The 23,706-nt window shown below is 44.7% G+C and overlaps 1 protein-coding gene across 2 annotated transcripts in view; it reads left to right on the forward strand.

The window, feature by feature from the left end:
* Positions 1 to 349: 349 nt before the first annotated feature.
* The window catches only part of RORA (RAR related orphan receptor A), a 605,658-nt gene continuing 582,301 nt past the window's right edge, over positions 350 to 23,706 (forward strand). For both annotated transcript variants that reach the window (XM_059714789.1, XM_059714790.1), the window contains exon 1: positions 350 to 613. In XM_059714789.1, coding sequence (XP_059570772.1) covers positions 436 to 613 — 178 coding nt within the window. In that variant the 5' untranslated portion in view covers positions 350 to 435. The remainder of the gene's footprint in view (positions 614 to 23,706) is intronic.

The following is a 23,706-nucleotide window of genomic DNA, read 5'->3' on the forward strand; positions in this document are numbered from 1 at the left end:
GGGAGGCTGCCAGAGCCCTTCTCGCTGCCGTGGAAAGGCCGTGGCCGGGTCCCTCCCTCACGTCCTGCTGCCGTCACCTGCCCGAGCAGAGGTCCGAGGGGCAGTAGCACAGCCGGCTTCCCCCGCGGCTCTGGCTTGCCCACCCCCGAGCCGGGAGTCCGTCCCCGGCAGCCCCTCCGTGCCCGTGTCGGGGCAGCCCGGGCGGCGGGTCGGTGCCGGGAGCCGCTCCCCCTGCCCCGGGCAGCTGCGGAGGGAGCGGGGGGGGCGAGGAGCTCTCGCTAGCGCTGCTTGTGGTCACAGCCAGACACGCTCGCATCCCATCTGGATCAGACTCGCTCTCTCCCTTCTGCCTCCTACCATAGAGTCGCGCTGGAAACAGAAGATAGAGGGAGTGTAGGAGCTCGCCATCTCCAAGCGATCTACATTGGGAAAAACATGGAGTCCGCTCCGGCAGCCCCCGACCCAGCCGCCAGCGAGCCGGGCAGCAGCGTCTCCGAGGCGGCCCCCGGCGCCAGGGACCCCGCGGCCAGCCTGGAGCCGTCGCGGAAAGGCGAGGCGCCGGCCCCCGCGCGCAGGCAGAGCTACTCCAGCGGCGGCGGCGGCGGCGGCAGAGGTAAGGCAGCCGGGGCGGAGGGCGGGGGGCGGCCGCGCACGGACGGGCCCCCGGCACCGCGCAAACTTTTCCAGCTGCTGCGAGCAGGAGGTGAGGGGCGCCGGGGCCGCGCCGGCGGGAGCCGGGGACCAGGGAAACTAACTTTGCGAGCCGCCGGGCTGCCCTCGGAGCCGGGGCGGGCGAGCGCCTGTGCCCCGGGCGCGGGCTGCCGGGGCCGGGGCGGCTCCCCCCGCGCCCGCCCGCCCGCCCGCCCGCCCGCACGCCCGCCGGCGAGGCGAGCCCTGGCGGCGCGGGGCCGGCCGAGTGTCGCGCGGGCGAGGCGGGGACCGGCGGGCTGGAGGCGGGGCTGCACGCGCCCGGTGCGCGGCGCTGCCGCTTGTGCACACCTGGAGCTGCGCGCGGCGTGTGCACGGCCGCCACGGCGCTGCTGCCGCGGAGGAAATACGCGGGCGAGCGGCTGCAATCGCGCCGGGGGGCGCCGGCGGGGAGCGGCCCCCTCCCGCCGCCTGGCTGGGGCTGTCGGCGGAATATGGCTGATGATGTGCCGCCCTGTGTTTTACAGTATTTTCCCCGTTTTGGCCACACCCCCCTTCCAGGCGGCTTCCCACTCCGGGCGCGCAGTACAGTAGAGCCCGCCGCGGCCTCCCGCGACAGCCGGTGCCGAGCCGGGGCCGCGGGGAGACGGTGGCGGGGCCGTGCCAGCCGCTTATGTAACGAGGTTAATGAGAAACACTGGAGAAAATTGCTTTCACATGCCGAGGGCTTTCCCGCCCGGCGCGGGACGCGGGGTGTTACACAACCTCGAGCCCTGGTCCAGCCCCGCTCTGCCGCGGGCTGGGCTGGGATGGGCGCCGGCACTGCACGGCACGGCACGGCACCGCACCGCACCGGGGGGCGGCCTGGGCTGGCATCTTCCCTAGCTTTTACATCCCCCCGGTCAGGGGAGGGCAGGGGTGGCGGCGGCAATTGATACATAGGAAGGTGTGTGTGTGTTGGGGGTGATTTGCATTTCCAATTTGGAGGGCGACCCGACTGGCTTCGGCTTTGATACTGGTAACCTGCTGACCCACATGTCCCTCCTCCCCCTGGGATTCAATAGGAGGGGAGTTCAAGGCGCACACACTGCACGCAAGCACCGGGTTATGTAACAGTGGGAATGAGGGGAAAACAAAACCAAACCAAACCCCGAAGGTCAGTGATGGAGGCAGCCTTGGCAAGCAGCAGAAGCTCCTGGAAATTGTCTCTTTCCAGTCTTTTAACATCAGCCCGAGTTTGTTCTTTTCCAGGGCAATCAGCTGTGCACTGAGAAGGGGGGAGGATTGGGGGGGAAAAAAAGGAGATGTTTTGGGTTTTCAGATGATGTAATGAGCCTGGCAGAAAATACAAGTCTGCTCCTGGAGCGCAAACACTGAGCAAATTGGAGCTGGCACTCAGTAGTAATATTGCATAAATGACAGTATTGGAAACAAATTGACCAAGGCACTAGGTGATCATGCCTTTCTAACCTTTAAAACATGAAGGTCGGGAACTGTAGGAAAACAGCATAGGCTTGTCATTAACCTGTTTAGTCTGGTTGAAAGCAGGACTCGGATGGAGATTTGGGTGAAAATGACTCCCTTGTCGTTTTTCTTCTTTGAAGTTCACTTCAGGCCCTTTTTTTAAATATGCAGAGAATAAGTAGAATGTGGGATTTCCTTTGATATTGGGCTGACCTGACGGTGCACAAATAGTATAGGTATAAGTGCAAGGGAAAAGAAGAATCTTTATAACGGAGACATTTAGGATCATGTGTTGGTGTGTTTGTTCAGGCCATAAGCTGATCTTAGGTCCTGACTCTTTAACTTGTGCCAGCCAGTCCAAGACACTCTTGCAAATGAGGATGTAGGATTGTTATTCATGAAGGTATTTGTAGATTTTTAAATCAATGAAGTTATTAAGACAACAGACATACCTGTTTTGTATACATTTATTTTAATAGCTGCTACTCCTGCAAAAGTGCTTGATGCCCCAGAGCTAAACTGGTTGTATAAACTGAAGTAATGGAGAAAATAAAAGTTTGAAGGAATGAGACTTACAAAGGAAAGACTATGTTCTTAATTGCAGTTTTAAATACTATAACATTCACAATTTGAAATATTTTGTTTTTAGATACCATAAATGTATCTGATGTGCCCTGAATAGCTTTATTTCTTCATTTGTTTTTTCAAAACTGTGCTAATGGATGGGAATATATAATATATTTTTCAATTATTAAAAAAAACTTTTAAAAAGAATTATTGTTATGTAAACTACCTATGGCCTGGTACTGAAGCCTCTAGTGGAAAAGTGATGACACAGGAGACTGAAAAAGTGGCCAACAGTCAGCTGAAAAAGACAGGCAGTTTTCCCAAATAAAGATGTTACCACCTACACTAGTTATTCATTTACCCAAGAGTAGTCATTTTCCAGTAGGTTAAATGCTGATCCATATATGTTTCTTGGTTGAGGTTCTCGGATGTTTTTACAATGCACTTCATGTATTACTAAAGAAAGGGTTTTACCCTGCTTCCTAACCCTTATTGAGAATTGCATTTCCTTCCATTTGCAGTCACTTAATATTCTTGGGGTAACTATGACGGATGCTTCCATGGCAAAGCAGAAGTGGTAGAGTTTAATTGGTATTAAAAACATTACAAATTGAGTTGGGGGGTGGGGGAGAGGAGCCAGTATGTTTGTTTTCTTTGTTCTACAGTTAGATGAGACCAGTGAACAAAATAGTCTCTGTTCTGGCTGTTACTCTGATTCCTTCAAGGTGAATAAGTAGGGAAAAAAATAAGCCCAGACGTCTTTCCTAATGATGAGGTGGGTCTGAAATATGTTTTAATGCATGCTCTCATTCATATCCCCCAGTGAATTTCCCTAAACTACCAGTTTAGGAAAGTTTCAAATTTTAAGGACAGCATTTGTATTGCTGGAGGACATTGTACTTAATGTTTTTTGTGATATTCATTATATTTTTATAAACAGAAATCTGCAGGCATGCTAGGCGCACGTTTCTGCCATTTTCTAGAATCGTCCTGAGGAATGGTTGTCACTAGTTAACTAAATATTTCCTCTTTTTTCCCTCTTTCAACTTCATTGTGAGCAATTGTGAGCAGTGTACTGTCAAATAACACCGACTGTGTGTGTATGTAACATAAAAATATTTCCTAAGTGTGATAGAGAAGATACTTTGGGTATATATTTTTAAATTTTATTTTAATATAGTGTGTGTGTTTTTAATGTCCTCTTTACATTTCAGAGTACCTTCATTATAAGTGGTTTTTTGCAAGTACTATTTTTAATATAGGCCTGCTGCTCACCTTTTTTGATAAACGTACTGTGAGCCCTTTGAAAGAGTGTCTCACCAACTTGAACACTTGTAGCGTAAGAGCAATAACACTGCTGCGGTGGTGTTCTCTCAGGGACAGTGCAGCTCCTTGATTTCCATAAACTGTAACCTAGTCTTTTACTTGATCCACTTGAGAAGTATCTCTATGGCTCATAAACTGGTATATTATTATTCAACCAAATGCAATAATATTACTAAATAAAAACATGTTTTATTATGTAGCAAAGTTTAACAGGCAGCATTATTATTTTAACTCTGATTATATATCTGCAATTGAGAAGCAGGATGATTTCAGTGTTTGGAACTTGTTTAATTTTTCTATTATTTGTTTCCCACCATACAGACATTTGCATTGGGGAAAATCTGGATTAACTCCATTGGAATTAATGGATTTAGCTTGGATTGACTCCAGCATGAGAGAGAAGAGATTCTAGCCTAAATTTCTATATTATCTAAAACCATCCTTAAAACAATTTCATTACCATGATGGCTGTAATAATCCACCCATCCCAAAGGGAACTTGAGACAGAGATTTCTGAGTTTCCTATGGTTGCAGGATAATAGGTCCAAAAAAGCAAGAACTGAAAGAATTTTTGAGGAAAGATAGCTGCCACTAGTATATTTTAAAATATTGTCAGTAAAGGATGGATAAATAATGTGTAAGAGTAGGGCAGGTAAAACTGAATTTCAAGTCTAAAGCTTTGTTGCTGTTGACTAATTTTTGACTGTTAAATTACTGTGTTGGGCAACAAACTAATTAGCATATCCACTTTTTTTTAGTAAATTTAGGAAGTGTCTACAAGGCTTTGCTCTGGTACTTTTTCTGCTTATATTGAATTCTGTAAGTAGTAATGGAAGAGATCCACTGGTGTGACATAGCTTGTTCTTATGTCTATGCAGACACGTGAATGTTTTGTCAGGTTGAGTTTTAGTGTCTCGAACAATGGAGGTTCTTCTATCTCCCTTGGCATGTCTTCCTGCTGTTCAGTTTAAATTATCTTTCCATGCTATTTTTCCAACTCTTTTCCCTGCATTTTTTCATGTTTTACTTCCTCTTCAGTCATTTAGCGCTTTTAAAAATCCATGTAACCTGGTGAGTGTGTGCTGTGTGGTTTCTTTATTCTCTTTCCTTCCAACTGAAAAAGAAAGAGAGATGTCCATTTTTGTTATAGGAAGCAACGTTGGGTTTTCACCTGCAAATAATTCAGACTCACTTTAGAAAACACCTGTCAACTTAATAGCTGTCAAGTCTTGTGCAGCTTCTTTTGTGATATTTTTTATGGGTAAGCATCACTGATTTTTCCCCACACATCATTCCTTAAGCAGTGGTGTGACTAGTGGGTAGGCATGGTAGTTCAGGCTGTGATAGGCATGTGTCTGGGAAGTCAGAAACATGTTTATCTTGCTAAGGGCTCTGGGAGTGTCGGTGCCTGGACTAGCAGCTAATGATGGCCTGGGGGTGCTGGGGTGACAGGTTGTAAGTTATGTTGATAGTTAAATGTGGCTGTTTTGAAGAGGGTCCCTAGATGCAAGAACCTGGGCCCAAAATTCTGATCTTTCCATGGCCTTCTGTTTTTGTGAGATTAGCTGCTACCATTTCCTTTTTCTCCCTAAGGTTGCTGATGCTGCATTTGCTCCTCACAGCCGTCTGAATGCATAAGGATATAGCTGGTCTATGAGCATGTGTGGTAGGTTTGCCAGATGTACCTGCATTTTCGGTGTCTGAACTCCTTTCTGAGAACATGAATCATAGAGCCCCAAATTCACGAAGGCTACCGAGGACTTGGTGCAGTATTTCCATGGAATGATGTTGTGTTTTAATAGTTGGGGTGAAGTCATAGTTTTTAACCCAGTCCCTAGAGAAAAAAAATATTGTGTTGCTTCAGAGGAGTGTAGATATGTGGGTAAGAATGGTTGTGAGGAAATTGGGCAGGCCTGTGTTAAAATAGTTTAATGCTATATGTATGGCACTTTTATCACACTTCTCACTTGGAAGAACACTAAGGTCCTTGTATCGGTATCTGGGACCATTTCATTTTCTGAAATCTGGTCACTTCGTGTGATGTTTTGTGCTCTTAAATGGTGTTTAGCCATCCGAAGCAGTTCTAGACAGGAAGTGAAGAATACTAATGAAGAATTAGGTATGCATAATGTAATTATCCAAATTGGAATTTGATTCTGGTATTGGATCAAATAGCTGTAGTTTTATGGACAAGAATCTTAGAAATTTTCTGTGACTATCTTTAGGAAGATACTGTCTCCACTAGAAAAATATCTGGAATCAGTAGTGCCTGTTAACTCATGGCCACTAATTCCTATAACACTGAGATTTTCTGTGGATATGCCTGCATTTGTTTGCTGACCAGGCCTAAGCCCAACTGATACTCAGTATGAGAAGCTCAATATGAGATGTGATGAAACGGAGAGTAGAAATGGAAAATCTACAGGTTCTACTCTTTAGAGGAGATTTCTGTACAAAGTCACTTTCTTTAATGAAGTTGTTAGAAAGCATGGGGAAAAATGCATTGTAACAGGTTTAGGTGCTATTACAAACCATTTTGCTGATATTAAAACAATAGTTTAAGGAACACAAGAAAAGTTTATGAATGTTAGCCAGGCGCCTTTACTTCCACTCGGTACCCAATGAAGCTTCACTTGGTAAGGGACAAAAATTAAAATTAATGTTCAGCTGAATATACATAAACGTTCCAGTAATGGTGACCTACCACGGTGTCCCTCATTTGTAATTTAATGTAATAATTTCCATGCATTTCTAAACAACACCCTGTCCAACTAGCAACTTCTGAGAAATTGCTGTGCTGTTACAAATGGTATTTGAGCTGATATTATAGCAGCGTGCTCAATTGTAACATGGAAAACAAAGTTAGTGACTGAAGTAGAGCTGAGAAAAATTGCCAGTAGAATGTGAGAAAGCAGAGTTGGATTATGATAATCACCCTTGTAGAATCAAATTAAACCTTGTTAAAGGTTTTATTGATTTTTAGTCTGTAGTTGTACGATGTATTTACTGCACATAGGTACATGAGATTAATGAGGCAGTTGTAGTGATCAAGGAGTGAAAACTATGGTGTTGCAGTTCTTTTAAAATGTTTTATTTTGCACAGACTGTGGGATATTTTACAGCATTAATTAACAATATATTTATGCACTTCAATTCTGTGCCCACTCAAACACGTTGGAGACAGCTGATATATAGTAGTAATGGAAATAGAGTAATAATGTAATAACATAGTATTATATTAGAATGTCTTTGAGCAGGTGGCATTCATTTTCTTTAATTTCTGTTTCCCAAAGAATATAAGAACTCTTAAAATAGAGTAGGGTTCTTGTAGAGGGAGAATGTGTGTGAAGAATGATGCATGTACACTTGACAAGAGTGCAGCTAGCTTTTGAAAGTAGTACATTTTCTCCAAGTATCATAGTCTCCCTTATATAGTTTGATCACCTCAAGGAGTATACTTTTAGATCTGTCAGTGTGTAAAAGGGCCAGTGAAATATGTTAAAAGAAATAGCTGCCATAAGCAATTTTGCACCCCAAAAAATATTGTATGGGGAAATCACCCTGATATATAAAGGGGAATATGGGATATGTTTGGATATACCTATGGTATATGCAACGTTTTGTATCTGCCCATCGGGAATGAAGAACTGGCAATACTAAGAGAGGAGTTGGACTGTTCATATGAGCAGAAATGTATGGAATACTGATAAAATGCACATAAGTGTAAAATTGTGCTCACAGTGGGAAAGATATCAATTATTTATTAACAGAGTTTGAATTGACTGTTTTGGCACTAATGCAAGGTCTGTGAGAGACAGTCAAGGATAATATCAAGGCCAAGGCTTATGAAACACAGATTATAGGTTTTAGTTCTTCCTTTAATGGGAGTATAAGAATATTTTTAAAGTGAGATTTTGTCTCATAATTGCCTACAAGAGAGAACACACAACGCTATTCATATAGAACTTACAAACAGACTGTTTTGCCACGGAAGTCTATGCCAGTTGTGCATCAGTAATACAGAGCTGCTCTGCATTGCCAAGTACAGGACAGAGAGAGAGGTAGGATTTTAACTGTGCCTTTGAAAGAAGTCTTGAAATTTGATAAGACAAGCTAAAATGCGGCTTTTGTTAATACTTTGCTTGAAGTCAAAAACCTGTCAGCACAAAACATTCTGTACATCTTGTGTATGTTAAAAGTGAAGTGAAACCTATATCAAAGAAAACGGGCATGTCGGAAAGTCTCTTCTCTCTCCGCTAGGTGTTTTATCCATATACATTTTAAGAGCAGTCTTGTTAGTCATGTGTAGTATGATTATGGACATTGTTGATGGTTTCCCTTTTGAATAACTTGGGCAAAAAAGACCTTTTAAAATTGGGATTGTGTTTAAGATAGGTTCTTGATAACCTGATGTTGAAACAGAGTTGCTGAGAATAAATAATAATTTAAGTAGGACCTAGCAAAACCAGATGCAGAGGCTATTTCCAATATTTCAAGCTCCAAATTTTTTTGTGCATATACAGGAATAAGTGAAAAGGAATTATATTTTCATACTTTTTAAAGAGCCTGTTGCAAATAATGGATAATTTAAAAACAATATTTGAATATAAACAGCGCCAATAGAGCCCATACCACCAGTGAATGAAGGAGGATTGAAGCACAGCTCAACTGATACTTAAAAACTGCTTAGTAAAGTATTTTGAGGAAAATAGAAGGTTTCTTACTGGTAATGAGCAAGTCTTTGGGAAGTGGACTGCACTTGAGTTCTTGGGTTGGTTACTTTGTAGGGCCTACTGTTACCCTTCCATAATACTGCTTCTATGATAGCGCTGGTAAAGGAGGAAGGCATATCCTCCAGTAGGGGTTCTTGCAGTAATAAAAAAATCCTTCTTTATTTTATAATGCAGGTTACAAAACCTGAGTTGCACTTGCTTAGTCATAAATAGGAAGTTTGGAAAATCCTAATCCCTTCTTCAAATAATACAGTAAAAAGGCTTTTTATGTTTTCTGCTGGGAAGGGAATGAATAGGAAGGGATCTAGACAGGCTGCAGATTGCTCAGGGGGCTGGTTCTTCTACTCAGACCTCTGTTGGTTGTGGTGCACAGTTCTTTAGTGATTCTCTGAGCTCAAACACACGGAGAGGGATTGCAGGCAGGTTGGGAGCATGTCCAGGGAATCTGTGCAATGCCTGGCTCCACTGACTTGAAACGGTAAACTGGAAGGAGGGTGCCCAGGGCGGGGGAGGGCAGAGGAAAGAATGAAAGGAAGCAGGCCCTGTACACCCTCCATACTGCAGGAATGACCGTTCTGTTGACATGGTCATTTGGGTTCTGTTTTTCCAGATTTACCCCTTGGATCAAAGCTTATGTATATGCAGGCTTTTCTCCATGCAACAGGTTTTGGCCTTGAGGGCTTAATTCTGACCTGATGTGTGCCAGAGGACAACATCTGTCTTTCAGTGTTTGCCAGGTTAAGTGAAAGTATTTTCTGTGCCTATATCTAAAGATTTTTTTTTTCTGAACACTTATCTGCATAGACTATATTATGGCACATCACATCTTTTGACAAATGTCTAGTGTTAGTTCTTGACCAATTTGCAGTTCTTCATGCTAGTGACCATAACTTCTTATTAAAAGGACCATGTCACACTGGACAGTGTCTCAAGAATATTGTAGATAGAGTGAATAATGATATAACATCAAGGAATGAGGCATGGGCACTTTGTGAAAAAATCCAACTACATTTTTATGTAGCCATAGTACTTACACAGGCAACATTTGCCTATTGAAAGGTGGACTGGTAGCTTCACCCCAAGATAACACTTTGTTTCAATGCCCATTCCCCCAGCTTCTCTCTTATATCACTTTTACCCATGGGAGAGAGGTAAAGGCTAGGGACAGAAGTTACACACAAACCAGTTTAAGTGATCAGAAACTGATTTAAACCTGTAACAGAACAGAAGTTCAGTGCACATAAACCAGTTTCAAAATGGCTGAAACTGGTTTGAGATGAACCTGGTTGAACGCAGTGTCAGACTTAATGGATTTGGGTCAAACCAGTTTATGAAACTTCTGTCCCAGACCACTTCATGCTTCAGTTAAATCAGAGTCCCCCAGCATCCCAGTATGCTTTCCAGCCCTGGGTTGGGCTGTGCTGTCTGCTCCAGAAAGCAGGGCTGGCCCACCCCTCTGCTCCCTAGCTGGAACAGTGAGGGCTGGCTCACTGGTCCCCACAGGCAAACCTTGGCTGGGGTCTGGGGGTAGGGATGAGGGTTAAACTCGCCTTTCCCCCCACCCCCTGAGTACAGAGCTGCCCTGCTGGCTTACTTAGTGCTGGCTGGGAGTGTATACTACAAATCCTAGAGGCACCTGGAAGCAGGAAGAGGAAGTGATGAGCAACTCTGCACAATCCTGCTGCTCTGATTATGGACTGCAAATCCCAGAGACCTAGGGGGCAGCAGGAAGAGTAAGCGAACACATAGCCCATGCTGTGTTCATAATTCTTCATTTTATAGTTTGGAAGAGAAAGAACTATTCTTGTTCAAGCTTTTCTGAATTCAATGCCTCTACCTTCCCCCTCACTCCCCTCCAAGGCAGAGTATGGGCTGGGTCTGGCCATGCCTTCTCTGCTCAAGCAGGGAGGGAGGAAAAGTCTTGGAGTGCTTCTGTCTTCCTTCCCCTTTGTGGCTGGCAGGTGTGCTTTAGCAGCCCCCAGCTTCTGGCTTGAGCCACTGCAGTCATGTGGCTACATTTCATAGTTTTGTAGGTGGCAGGGTTGGAAGGGACCTGAGCAGATCATCAAGTCCGACCCCCTGCTATGGCAGGAAAGAATAGTGGGGTCAAATGACCCCGGCAAAGTGTCTATCTAGCCTCCTTTTGAAGACTCCCAGGGTAGGACCAAGCACCACTTCCCTTGGAAGTTGGTTCCAGATCCTAGCTGCCCTGACAGTGAAATGATGCCTCTTGATATCTAGCTTGAATCTACTCTCCGTCAACTTATGACTGTTATTCCTTGTTACTCCCAGTAGTGCTTGGGGGAACAGGGACTTTCCCATTGCCTGCTGGTCTCCCTTGGTCAGTTTATAGATGGCCACCAGATCCCCCCTCAGCCTTCTCTTGTGGAGGCTGAACAGGTTCAGGTCCCGTAGCCTCGCCTCTCATAGTGCCTGCCCTGCTGCCCCCTGATCATGCTAGTGGCCCTCCTCTGGACCCTCTCCATGTTGTCCACATCCCTCCTGAAGTGCGGTGCTCAGAACTGGATGCAGTACTCCTACTGTGGCCCGACCAGTTTCATATAGAGGAGGAGGAGGATCACCTCCTTGAACCTGCTCGTGATGCATCTGTGGATGCATGACAGGGTGTGGTTAACCTTCCTGACTGCATCCCTACATTGGTGGCCCATGTTCATCTTGGAGTCTATAATGACTCCAAGATCCTTTTCTGCCTCTGCTGACAAGAAGGGAGTTCCCCAGCCTGTAGGTATGCTGCTGGTTCTTCCTCCCCAGGTGCAGTACCCTGCACTTGTCAGTATTGAATCCCATCTTATTCTCATCCGCCCACCCCTGTAACCTGTCCAGATCTAGTTGCAGCCTGTCCCTCTCCTCTAGCATGCCCACGTCTCCCCACATCTTAGTGTCATCTGCGAATTTGAACAAGGTGCTTTTCACCCCCTCGTCCAAGTCGCTGATGAAGATGTTGAACAGTACAGGCCCGAGGACCAAGCCCTGGGGGACCACACTGCCCACATCCCTCCAGGTTGAAAATGACCCGTCCACCACCACTCTCTGGGTGCGGCCCTCCAGCCAATTGGCGACCCATCTGACTGTGTAGGCATTGATACCACAGTCTCCTAGTTTTTTAACGAGAATGGGGTGAGAGACAGTGTCGAAGGCCTTCCTAAAGTCAAGAAAGACTACATCCACCGTGACACCTGCATCCAAGGATTTTGTAACCTGGTCATAGAAGGCCACCAGGTTGGTCAGACAGAACCTGCCTCTAATGAACCCATGTTGGTTGCCCCTAAGCATACACTCCCCTGCTTGCCCCTCACAGATGTGCACTTGGATAATTTTCTCAAGGAGCCTCCCCAGGACCAAGGTAAGAGTAACAGGCTTTTAATTTCCTGGGTCCTCCTTCCTCTGTTTTTTTGAAAATGGGAACCACATTGGCCCTTTTCCAATCCTCTGGCATCTTGCCAGAGCACCACGAGCGCTCGTAAAGTTGTGCTAGGGGTCCCGCAATGACCTCTGCTAATTCCCTCAGCACTCTGGGGTGGAGATCATCAGGACCTGCTGATTTGAACACGTCCAGTCCCACCAGAAAGTTCCCTGTCTAGGTCCTCTCTGACCCTGGGCCTGGCTGTGCCTCCGCTGGGACCATCGGGGATCCCAGTGGGGGGGATGAACTGGTCCCTGCTCAGAAAAATGGAGGCAAAGAAATTGTTAAATAGGTTAGCTTTGTCATCTGGTGCGACGACCAGATTTCCTAGCGTGTCCTGCAGAGGCTCCATGTTACCTAGAACCTTCTTTTTATCCCCTATATATTTAAGAAAGGGTTTCTTGCTATCCTTGATCCTGGTTGCTAGTCCTAGTTTCATTTCTGCTTTGGCCTTCCTAACATCCCCACTACAGTCCTGAGCAATGGAGGTTTTATAGTCCTCCCTGGTGATGGCCCCTCTCTTCCATTGGATGTACACCTCCTTTTTAGCTTTGAATCAAAAGTGAACGTGTATTCATTTGCTTATCAGTTCAATCTCTGCAGCTTACACTAACCTGCAAAGACTGAATCAGTTCAGCCTCAGGTGTTTTGACTGTAGGTGCTTAGCCAAAGTGTGCCTATAGACATGCTTGTTCACATTCTAATTAGAACGTGTTGGAGCAGACTTGATTAATCGTGTTCTAATTAGAGCGCTCGAGCATCACCTCACTGTCATGTGTATTAAGCTGCGGCACAGTTCAAAATGGCTGTGGGGGCACCTTATCTAAACCTCATTGAATGAACTTTAAATAAAGTGTCCCATGGCCATTTTGAAATGTGCAGGAGTTTAACACAAGTGACAGTGATCCATTTTAATTAGAGTAGCTGTCCAGGAACCACTTTAATTAAAATGCCCCCACCACTGCCAAACACGTATATAAGCAGCCAGAAGTAACAGGCAGACACAGTTGGGAACCTAGGTTGCTTAGTGCTGTTTACTTGTCATTTGAGACCAGTGGGTTTTGTCCTAGTGTCAGGCAACTCTGTCCCAGCAAAATGTTCACTGGTAATCTGAGGTCCCCCACCAACCAACCTCTCCTCTTTGGTAAGGTAGGTGACTACAGAAGCAGTAAATCTGGGATCTTTGGGGTTCTCCTCTTCTCCACTGTTGAGGCTGTAGAAGTAGCATCTCTTTGGGGATTTGAAGGCCAGTGGTTGTGAGTTGTTGGGTGGGCTGCTGTACATGCATCTGTGTTATCACTGAGTGATGATCAGAAAATATTTGCAGAGCTGCTTCTGGCTGTGATGATACTGGCTGGAGAGAGTTGAGATGGTATGAACTGGAGGGGAGGAGGATATAGGGTAACATAGATCAACAATAGGACAACACGGAATAGCAATAGGGAAATGCAGAAGAAAATCAGTTTTGGGGGGACAAGGGAACTTGGGGAAACCTAAGGAAAGCTATGGAGTGCTTGTGGGAATGCACAATAGAATAGAAACTTCTACATCCAGTGAAGGATATTGAAAGAGTCCAAAGGAAGCTAGAGCAAAATTAGACAATGGTCTCTAGGTACATCCTATGGAGGATTATGCTAGTTTTGCTGTGGGAGCCACAGGCGACTGGTGGGGGGGGGGGGGGGCATGTGTCGTCCCCCCCACCCCAAGATTGACCCCCAACTTGTCACCACTCTTGATAGGGCATTTTTTTTGCTGCGCAGGCAGGCGGAGTCTGGTGGTGGGGGCGGGGGGACTAAGCTGTGGCACAGAAGTATAGGAGCTGCGGTGCATTTACCAAAAACAGCTCTGGGCAGCTCTCATTTTATACATAATGACCTTGTTTTTACAGTGAAGTGCAATAGAATCTGTATAAATGCAGGATGAGGTTTCCTTGCAGCATTGCTCCAGCACCCCATTGTTTCCAATGAGCTCAGTATAAATGCTTTCACCATAGACATTGTGCTAATATGTTCTATGAATGATTTGTCTTATCTCAGTGCTGTGAAATGAGAGGCCCTTTCCCACAGCATGTTAAACAGATTTAAATGAAAATTTGTTTTTATGGTCCAGGAGTAGTGCAACTCTAAGGAAAATATTTTGTTATGATCCCATATGTAAGGTGCCGTAAGGAGGCTCTATGAAAGCCATGGCTGACTGGTAGTGCTTGTAGAAGTGCAAACCGGTAGTGCTGCTGGCACTTCTCAGGGGGGGCACCGTCTGGCACTCTCCACTCCCCAGCCAGCGAGGGCCAATTTTAGGGGGGCACATGCCCCTGCCCCTCAATGCATCACCTATGATGAAAGCAAATCCATTTTGTAATCTAAACGCTGAGATCAGTACCAAGGTTCCTCCAGAAAAGTTCCTATCATATTCCCTGGTGTTTCTTAAAGCAAAGATAAAGGTTGGGAATACAGAGGTTCTCAGGATACATCTGTCATCTTAAATTGGCAACACTGCAGACATCTTCAGAACTTTCCCAGTAAACCACGGCCAAATCCAACCTCTTCTGTTAGCCTTGCCCACCCACTCACAGACTTCTGAAAGGCACTCAACAGCGCAGCAGAGCCTGGTACTGGTTTCTTTTTTGTTTATAATAGAGCTCTGCATAAAGCTAAACAGAAATCACTCTAAAATGCAGGCCAGAGATGGTTCTGCTGAAGTATAGACTAAATCCAGTATTTGTACCACTTGAGCCATGCTGTTCCTTGCACTGGTCTGCTTTACGCTCTTTCCCCCCAGTCTGGGAATGGGGAGAATATATCTTAGTTACAGTGGTATTTTATAGACATCTTTTTGCTTTAGTCTTCTTGCCATAATGTTTTAAGACACTTTATTTGATAACTTTTGTTCCATCTGTGTGGTATTTGTCATGTGAAAGTCTAAAGCTATAATAGAATTGTTGCAGTTAGGGAAAATATTAAGACTTGACACATGGATTTAAGATAAAAAGATATTGGATTGCATTTAAGCAATAGTTTTAATTTAGAGGCCACATGCTAGTGGAAGGGGGCAGAGTAATGGTAGCATGTCAGAATGAAGGTTACTCTTCCAACTCTAGTTCTTAACTAGATTGCTTTCTAGTCTTCCAACATTACTGTATTTATCCAATATAATTTCAAATTTAAGATAACTATACAATAATCATATTCTATATATGGAAAATTATAAACTTGTTATAATTTTCCAAGTATAGAATTTAATTAATTATTGCACAGTTGTCTATAAATTTCCCCCCCACCCCCACTGTGATGGGGAAAGCAGTGGTGAGGGGCCAGACCTCACCTCTTACCCCTCCCTGTCTCTCCTCTGTCCCTTGCTTCCCATATTTACACTTGTCCCCGCTGCCACCTGTCCCCCACTTCCACTTGCTTCCCCTCCAGTGCCTTCCTCCCTGTTGTCTACCCACCTGTCACGTGTTGATGGTGGCTGCTCCCTCCATCACCTTTACCCCCCTTCCACTTACCAGCTGCAGTGGTTCTGGTTTTGGCTGTGGCTCCAGGGCAGTCAGTGGCAGTGGCTCCAGGCACACAGGAGCAGTGGCAGTAGCTGTAGGCCTAGCCAGGTTGGGGCTTAAGCCAGAGCTCAAAGTAAGTGGGTGACTAGGGGAGTGGCAGGGTGCATGGTCTCCTTGGTGCTCTCCCTAAGCTGCACAACATGGGTCTTCCCTATGTACCCCCTACCCCACTACACACCATCTCTCTTGCTGCATGAGCCACCCTGGCCTGAGACAGACAGCGGCTCAGCTCTGGCTTTGGCTCAAAGCTTGGAACAAGAGCCAGAACTGAGCCGCTGCCTGCCTGAGGCTGGAACTCGAGTCTAAGACTAGGCTTTTCTTCTCCATGTTAATTGAGGAAAACCCTTGTCTTAATTTTGAGTAAATATGGTACTTCTCTACACAGAGAATTAAAAATGGAAGTAGAATGTTTGTGTATGTGCGCATATACGTATATGCACGCACAAGCATATGCACACACTGTAGCAAGAAACCTTTTTGCTTGCCCCTACCTCAAATGTGAAGCTCCTCCATATGGCAAAAGCCCCTTTTGCAGTATTTGCCCCCTTTTGGGGATGCTTTCTCTTTTCTATCTTTTCTTCCTTCCTCTCTCTCTCTCTTTTATTATAGTATTATTATTTTTATATAAGGTATATTTGTAGTGAAAACAGCTTGTAGATGCTTTTACAAATGTATTTTAAGTTTAAAAGTAAGTTGTACCATGTAACAATGTTAGCAAGAGCAGGAATCTCTGTATGGAGCAGGTCCCTGAATGAATCATGTTTGATTGTGTAACACAGTAGCTAGTGTGGATAAGCACGTTAACGAGTGGCAATTAACACCTACAAAATCAGAGACCAAGGAGAGGAAAGAATCAATGAAGAGCCAGGAATTCCTGGAAACTTCACTATTAAAGGTACGGAAGCCCCCCCGTTTGAACTAATCAACGCTGGAAACAGACCCTTGGGGCGGAAACACCCCCTGATCAACCACTTCCAGAGCTCTGTTCATCACGGCAGTGAATCAATCAAAATTCATCAGCGGACTCCTGAGACTTCATGTATATGTGGACATGACCCCTGGGGCTGACAGCTGCCATCCAGCAGCTACCAAGAGGGATGTCCCTCAAAGTCAATGACCCCTGGATTGGGTAAGCCTAAGAATTGAGGAGTCTCCAAAGTCTGCCAGAGAGGGATAAAAAGCAGCGAAGAATGACCCCCAGTGGCGCCCTCTTTGACCTGACCAGCACCCTGCCTTTCCAGCCAGTAGGACCAACCGGCGACTCCCTTCTGAAGCAACATCGCACTGAAAGAAGCCTTGACTGGCCATTGATGGCAGACTCCAGTGCTTGGGGATGGGTATATCTGGACACCGATGCTTAGTGTTCATAGCTAGCTACTGTGAGTGTGTGTGAATGTGTGTGTGTTTGAGGGGATCAGTACCAAGGTTTATGGTCTGACTTTTGCACCCATCCAATAAACTAGAATTTTATGATGATCCTGTGAGTTGGTCCTTTGTAGCCAACAGCACATGCATGCGCGCACATGGCTGTTGAATGGGGCCTTTCTGAGCTATGGTCTGGGTTTAGCAGTCATGGAATGGGTTGTGGAGTATGTTTCATAAAAAGCTATATTGCCACTTGGTCAGCCCTGACCAAGGTGCCGGGTGTAGTTTCATAGCTGCAGAAGCAGCATAGGAAGAAGATGGTGACAACTGAAACCCTGTTTTTTGTGTCTGGGCAGGAAATATATATGTGGTTCTTCTTTGCAAAAGCGTAAGTCACAGCATTACAAGATATACTGTGTTTACCCCTATCCATGACAACTTCAATTTTAAGACTAGTCCCCCATTAATTAGATTCTGTATGTGGAAAATTTTATAAATGTTGTCTTAACTCTTCATGTATAGAATCTAATTAGTGGAAAGTCATCTTAAATTCATCCCCCACATTGCTGTCATGGGGAAAGCAGTGGCAGGGGGTGAGAGAACAGATTCTCACCCATTGCCCCCCACCCCTTGCCCTCCCTGCCTGCTGCCCCTTGTCCGCTGTGCCTGTTCCCCCCACCTCCTCCCCCACTTCCTCAGGAGCCTGCCCCCGCCCTGTGCTTGTGCCTTTCCTCAGCACTTTTTTTTGAAGTCTGAATTCTTATGTGAAATGATTTATGAGTAGTTTCCCAGCTTCTCTTGATAGACATAGGGGTCTGGTATTTTTTTTATTTCATTGGCCTTGTTTAATGTCTAATTATTGCATATATGTGTCTGAGCACTGAAATTCTTATGTGCATGGTACTGCTCAAATAAGAAAGTAGCTATCCCTATTAAACAGTTTACTCAAAACTTTTAACTTACATTTGCATTTGTTTTTTACAAGACTCTCGCTTTTTCAGTTTGTTTTATTTTAAGCATGAATGTCCTTAATTGCAACAGTTGTTATATGAAAACTATAGATGTACAGCAGAAGCTAATGTGGAAGGTTCTCACTTAGGACCAGAGCCCTCTAATTTTAACACCTGAACAGCGCAATACACTTAACTTGCATGGCATGCTGCATGGGCTTAGCAGTCTACTAGCTCATGTTAAATGGGGATATGAGGGACTTTATCACTTGTTCTTATCACAAGCAGTGTTTGTGTGGCAGTCTTCCAGTTCTGGAGGAATTAATAGACTTTCAGAATATAAGGGAAAAGGCAAATCATTCTGTGGAAAATGTTGCATTTTAGATGCTGCTTTAATAAACAGCAGCTCATGTTATGTTATTCGTGTAAGGAAAATACAGTCAGGCAGGAGGACTATGATAAAGACCCTTACCAAGGTAGAGGTAGTACTATTATAAATTTAGGTGAACATGTATATTCCAATGACAAGGTGCCTGTTCCTTAGAATTTGTTTATTGCTTCATTGTATGAAATTTTAGAGAGCGTTAATGGAGAGGCTGCAGGACATTCACTGGAACATCATATACAGTCTTCTGGATCCAGGGCATCTACTGTGTGTGTTTTCAGGATGGGCAATATTAAGGTCTTGAATAATCTGTAGCCATACTGTGAAGATTTTACCTCACCAGGAACCATTAAGTAAATTTTAAGTGATTAGATTTTGAGCATACTTGCTTGCAGTCTTCAATTTGTGTACAAGTACAATCTTTGTAGGAAGCTGTAAGTACCATGAATCTGTTTGCAGGGTTACAGGTGACTCAGTCTGATCCAATCTGAAGCTGCAAAGGAATCTGATGGGTACGGGAGCCTTAGCAATAGTAAAAAGGTTTATAGCTCTTGCTGCTATGTAACATGAGCAGTTTTGTGATCACTGTGCGTATCTACATGTGCATTAACGTGATGTTAGTACTGCATATTACATTTAGTATCTCTAATATGAGGTGCTATGTACATGTGCAGTAACCGGTGCTAATGTGTAGTAGCAACTGCACACAGTCTTTTTATGACAGTTGGGCTAAGCACAGAAGTTGCACACAGACCGGTTTAAGTGATCAGAAACTGGTTTGTACTTGTAATAGAACAGAAGTTCAGTGCACATAAACCAGTTTCAAAATGGCTGAAACTGGTTTAAGATAAACGTGGTTGAATGTAGTATCAGACTTAACTGATTTGGTCAAACGGGTTTATGAAACTTCTGTCCTAGAAGTAGTCCCTTTCTGGTTCAAGTTAAATCATAGTCCCCCAGCATCCCAGTATGCTTTGTAGCCCTGGGCTGTGCTGTCTGCTTGAGAGAGCAGGGTTGGCCCCACTTGCTGGAGCAGTGAGGGCTGGCTGACAAGGGCATGGGGGTAGGGGTGGGAAACCCAGCTGGGGACTGCAGCTCAGAGTCCTGCCAAAGGTGCTAGCAGTGATAAGCATACTCATGTCAAGGCACTGAAGGGGGAGAAGGGGGTGCAAGTGTGCCTGTAAGAACCCAAATAGAGATGAGCATTGTGGGATTTCCACTCCAACACCTAAGACCACCTGCTGATTCCCCAAGAAGGACTTTCTGACTACGTGGCTATAAGGAGACACCTTGCCCTCAGGATTATGTAAGACTTATGCAAGGCTTTCTCTTGTCTTTTTGGTTTATTACATTCCATTTTGAGTTAGACTAAGTTGTGTGTGCTCTCACCATGTTTTACTGGGCTATATCTTAGCTTAGGCAAAGATTTTTGTTTGTTCCTTGTTGTGCAAATTGCTGTGTTCAGCACATGCTCGTTTCAGAGAAAAGATTATTCTTGTTGAAGCTTTTATGAATTCAGTGCCACTACTTTTTTTTCCCCACCCACCCCCTCCTCAGCTTGGTAGGGGCTGCCCTCCCTCCCAACCATCCAAGTGGGGAGTGAAGGGGGGCAGAAGCCTGGGAAGCTGTCCACTGCCCTCCCCTCCCACCCAGACAGATGTGGGCCGGGGTCCCGTGTGGGCCAGGGATGAGATTTAAACCCCCTCCCTCCATTGTGCTAGTTCAGGGCTGAGGCCTGGCTACGCCGCCTCCTGTTGAGCAGGGAGGGAAGAAGAGCCTTGGAGCTTCACTCCCTTCTCTTTGGCAGTTGCTGGCAGGCTGGGAGGTGTACTCTAACGCCCCCTGGCTTCTGGCCTGAACTACTGCAGGCATGTAGCTGCATTTCCTGCATCAAAAGTGAATATCTGTTCACTTGCTTCTAAGTTCAATCTCTGCAGCTTAGACTAACCTGCAAAGACTGAATCTATTCAGCCTCAGGCTTTTTGACTGTCTGTACTTAGCCTTAATACGCAGTAGACTAATTTTACTGCACATTAGCACATTAACACTTTTTTGCACATGTGACATGCTAATATGCAGTAGAATTAGTCTACTGCGAATTAAGTGTCTTGTGTAAATGTACCCACTAAGACTTCTGTGTTCTTAACTGGAACACACTGCTGCATCAGGAGGTCTGCTACTTTATCAAAGCCCTGGTAGCAGCACAGCACAAGTTGTCCTCTTTTTTCCTTTAAAAAAAAAAACAAACTTCCTTTGTCTCTAAGCCACCTTGCAAATACACACTGATTCCACATGTATATGTTTGCTCCCATCCAGTGTGGGACTACGTCCATCCAAATGTCATGGTATGAGTACTTATATAGTAGCTAGAGTAAGGGTCCCATTTTGGGGGTGTGGAGGTGAAGGGTGGGTTGGAATGGGGATGAGGCAGAGAGGGATAGTTTGAATCAACTTTGCCAATGGACTTTTTTCACATTTCTCACAGTCGGGTCTCTGCGGGCAAAAGCAATACAAGCAAAGCTTGCCTGTAAATGTTTTTGGACAGAGATAGGGGCAGAAGAGACTTGCACTCTTCTTCCTTCCTTGCTTCTGAACTTAATTTATTATTAAAAAAATATGGGTAGTGGTGGTGTATCTTCTTGAAAATATTGGTTCATTTGTGTCTCCCGTTGCAATAGTTTGTTTTCCTTTGTTTTGTTTCTTCTGGCTAGTCACACTGCAATCCACTGTCTCTCGCCCTCCGGTGTTTCTCACTTATCCTTCCCCATAAATGAGCAATAAGATATTTAAGGAATACATGTTTTTCAGCACGAGTAAACTTTCTGATAGCATATCAGTATTTAGCTTCGCTCACTGCTGTCCTAACAAGCTTCCTTCTGGCTAGACAAATTTAAGCTCCAATCTTGCTGGAGACATTCCTGCACACAGATTTGACAAGTAGCTTTAGCTGATAGTTAAAAGTGAGCTATGATTATGGGTTGGCAGGATCTACTACCAATTCTGAATATTAAAGAGGCAAGATCTACCATTCATTGGGAAAACAACTCTGGCTCTAACTAGTACATTGATAACAGAAGTTAGCAGAGTAATTCTTGAGGGTCTGTTGGCCATAACATTTATTGTTGTGCCAGGGGCTCTGCTTATGGCCTTTTTTTCCTATTTGCTAGATTCTCAGTATAGGGAGAAATGTTTTCTTGTAGTAGACTACCACTACCTTTGATTTCATTTTACACCCTATACAAGTAAACACTGCATAGAGCATAAGTAAAAAAAAAAAAAAAAAAAAAAAGGCAATTTTAATTAAGCTCCATGGTGTGACATGTAACTGTAGAACAACTTGTGCATGTAACTGTAGAATAAGGCTTGAATTTTCTAGACTTCATAGTAGTGGTAATGAACATAGTGATGCATCTCTGTAGCTCTGAAATATTTCAAGACCTGACACTTGTTTGTCATCCTGTTTTGATGACTATAAAAAAAAAAAAGGTAAAATTGAGACCATATCCTTTCTTTGAACAACAGCTCTGTGTATGCAAAATGTACTAGGCTATAAAATAGACATAAAATACAAATAATGCCGTGTAATATATACAGAGAAAACAAGACTGACCTGTGGGTTTCTATATTGCCAGCACAACAATTGCATGATTTCAAATGAGTTCTTTAGAGAAGAACAGCTTTTGTCATTATGACCCTCAGCACATGACAGGGTCATAATTTATGTACCAATAGGTAACTTAAAAGGAAGTATATTTCTAGCACTATACTCTTCCCGTGCATGTGGTATATGTTTTTATTTAAAATATTTGCTATTAAGCTAAAAGAAAAAGTCACTATGTGACAAGTAGATCTACTTACTTAGTTTCTAGGACTGAATTGAAAAGCATTCCTCACTGTAAGGCAGGGAATCTTTATAACTTAAGTTAGCTGCTAAAAGCATTATTTGTCATGGGATGTATGAGTCCTTTATGACTCAGTATGGCAGGGGCAGGTAATTATTTTGGGTGGAGGGCCGCTTTATGAGGTTTGGTGAGCTTTCAAGGGCTGCATGGGTAGCCCTGCCCCATGACAGTCACCCCGCCCTCTGGTCGCCATCTTGGGACTGAAAGTCCTACACCCTAACCCCTTAGCTTTGCCACCAGAAGTCCCTCCCATTCCTGCCCCCTCCCCAAAATACTCCGGGGGGAGGGGGGTTGCCACCTTAGAACCAGAAGAAAACCAAATCATACATCAAAAGTCAGACACCTACTATAACATTTTAATTTTATTACAACAAATATTTTGACATGATTTGTGTTTCTGTACTGTATGTAGAGGTGATTGCATAATAACTCAAAATACATTCTTAATCTTTTATATTGTGTGGGGGAGGTGTGTATGGTGGGCTGTGAGGGGGGTTGTGAGGGATGTGGTTGTGTGGATTCATAGATTCATAGATTGTAGAGTCGGAAAGGACCACAAAGGATCATCGTGTCTGACCCCCTGCCCCTGGCAGGAAGGATGACCAAGGTCAGATGACCCCAGCCAGGTGACTATCAAGCCTCCTCTTGAAGACCTTCAAGTTAGGTGATAGCACCACCTCTCTTGGAAGCCCATTCCAGATCCTGGCTACCCTTACTGTAAAAATGTCTTCCTAATGTCTAACCTAAATCCGCTCTCCATTAGTTTGCACCCATTATTCCTAGTTACTCCTAGGAGTGCTCTGGTAATAGCGCATCTCCAATTTCCTGTTGTCCTCCCTTGATAAACTTGTAGGTGGCTACAAAGTCTCCCCTCAGACATCTCCTGTGAAGGCTGAAGAGATCCAGATCCCTCAACCTCCCCTCATAGGGTCTTTCATGGAGGCTACTAATCATGTGAGTGGCCCTCCTCTGAACACTCTCCAGATTCTCCGTGTCCCTCTTGAAGTGCAGCGCCCAAAACTGGACACACTACTCCAACTGCAGCCTGACCAGTGCTGCATAGAGGGGGAGCATCACCTCTCTCGATTTGTTGGTCATGCATCTGCTAATGCATGACAAGGTGAGATTGGCCTTGTTGATGGCCTTGTTACACTGCCGGCTCATGTTCATCTTGGCGTCAACCATGACTCCAAGATCCCTCTCAGCCGCTGAGCTGCTGAGGAGGTCATCCCCCAACCTATAGGTGTGCTGGGGATTCCTCCTTCCTAAGTGGAGTACCTTACATTTATCTTTGTTGAATTGAATCCTATTTCATTCTGCCCATTGATCCAACCTGCCCAGGTCGGCCTGTATCTATCTGCTCCCTGCCCTCCGGTGTGTTAACTTTGC

The sequence above is a fragment of the Alligator mississippiensis genome, chromosome 11 (genome assembly GCF_030867095.1).
Source record: "Alligator mississippiensis isolate rAllMis1 chromosome 11, rAllMis1, whole genome shotgun sequence".
NCBI lineage: Eukaryota > Metazoa > Chordata > Crocodylia > Alligatoridae > Alligator > Alligator mississippiensis.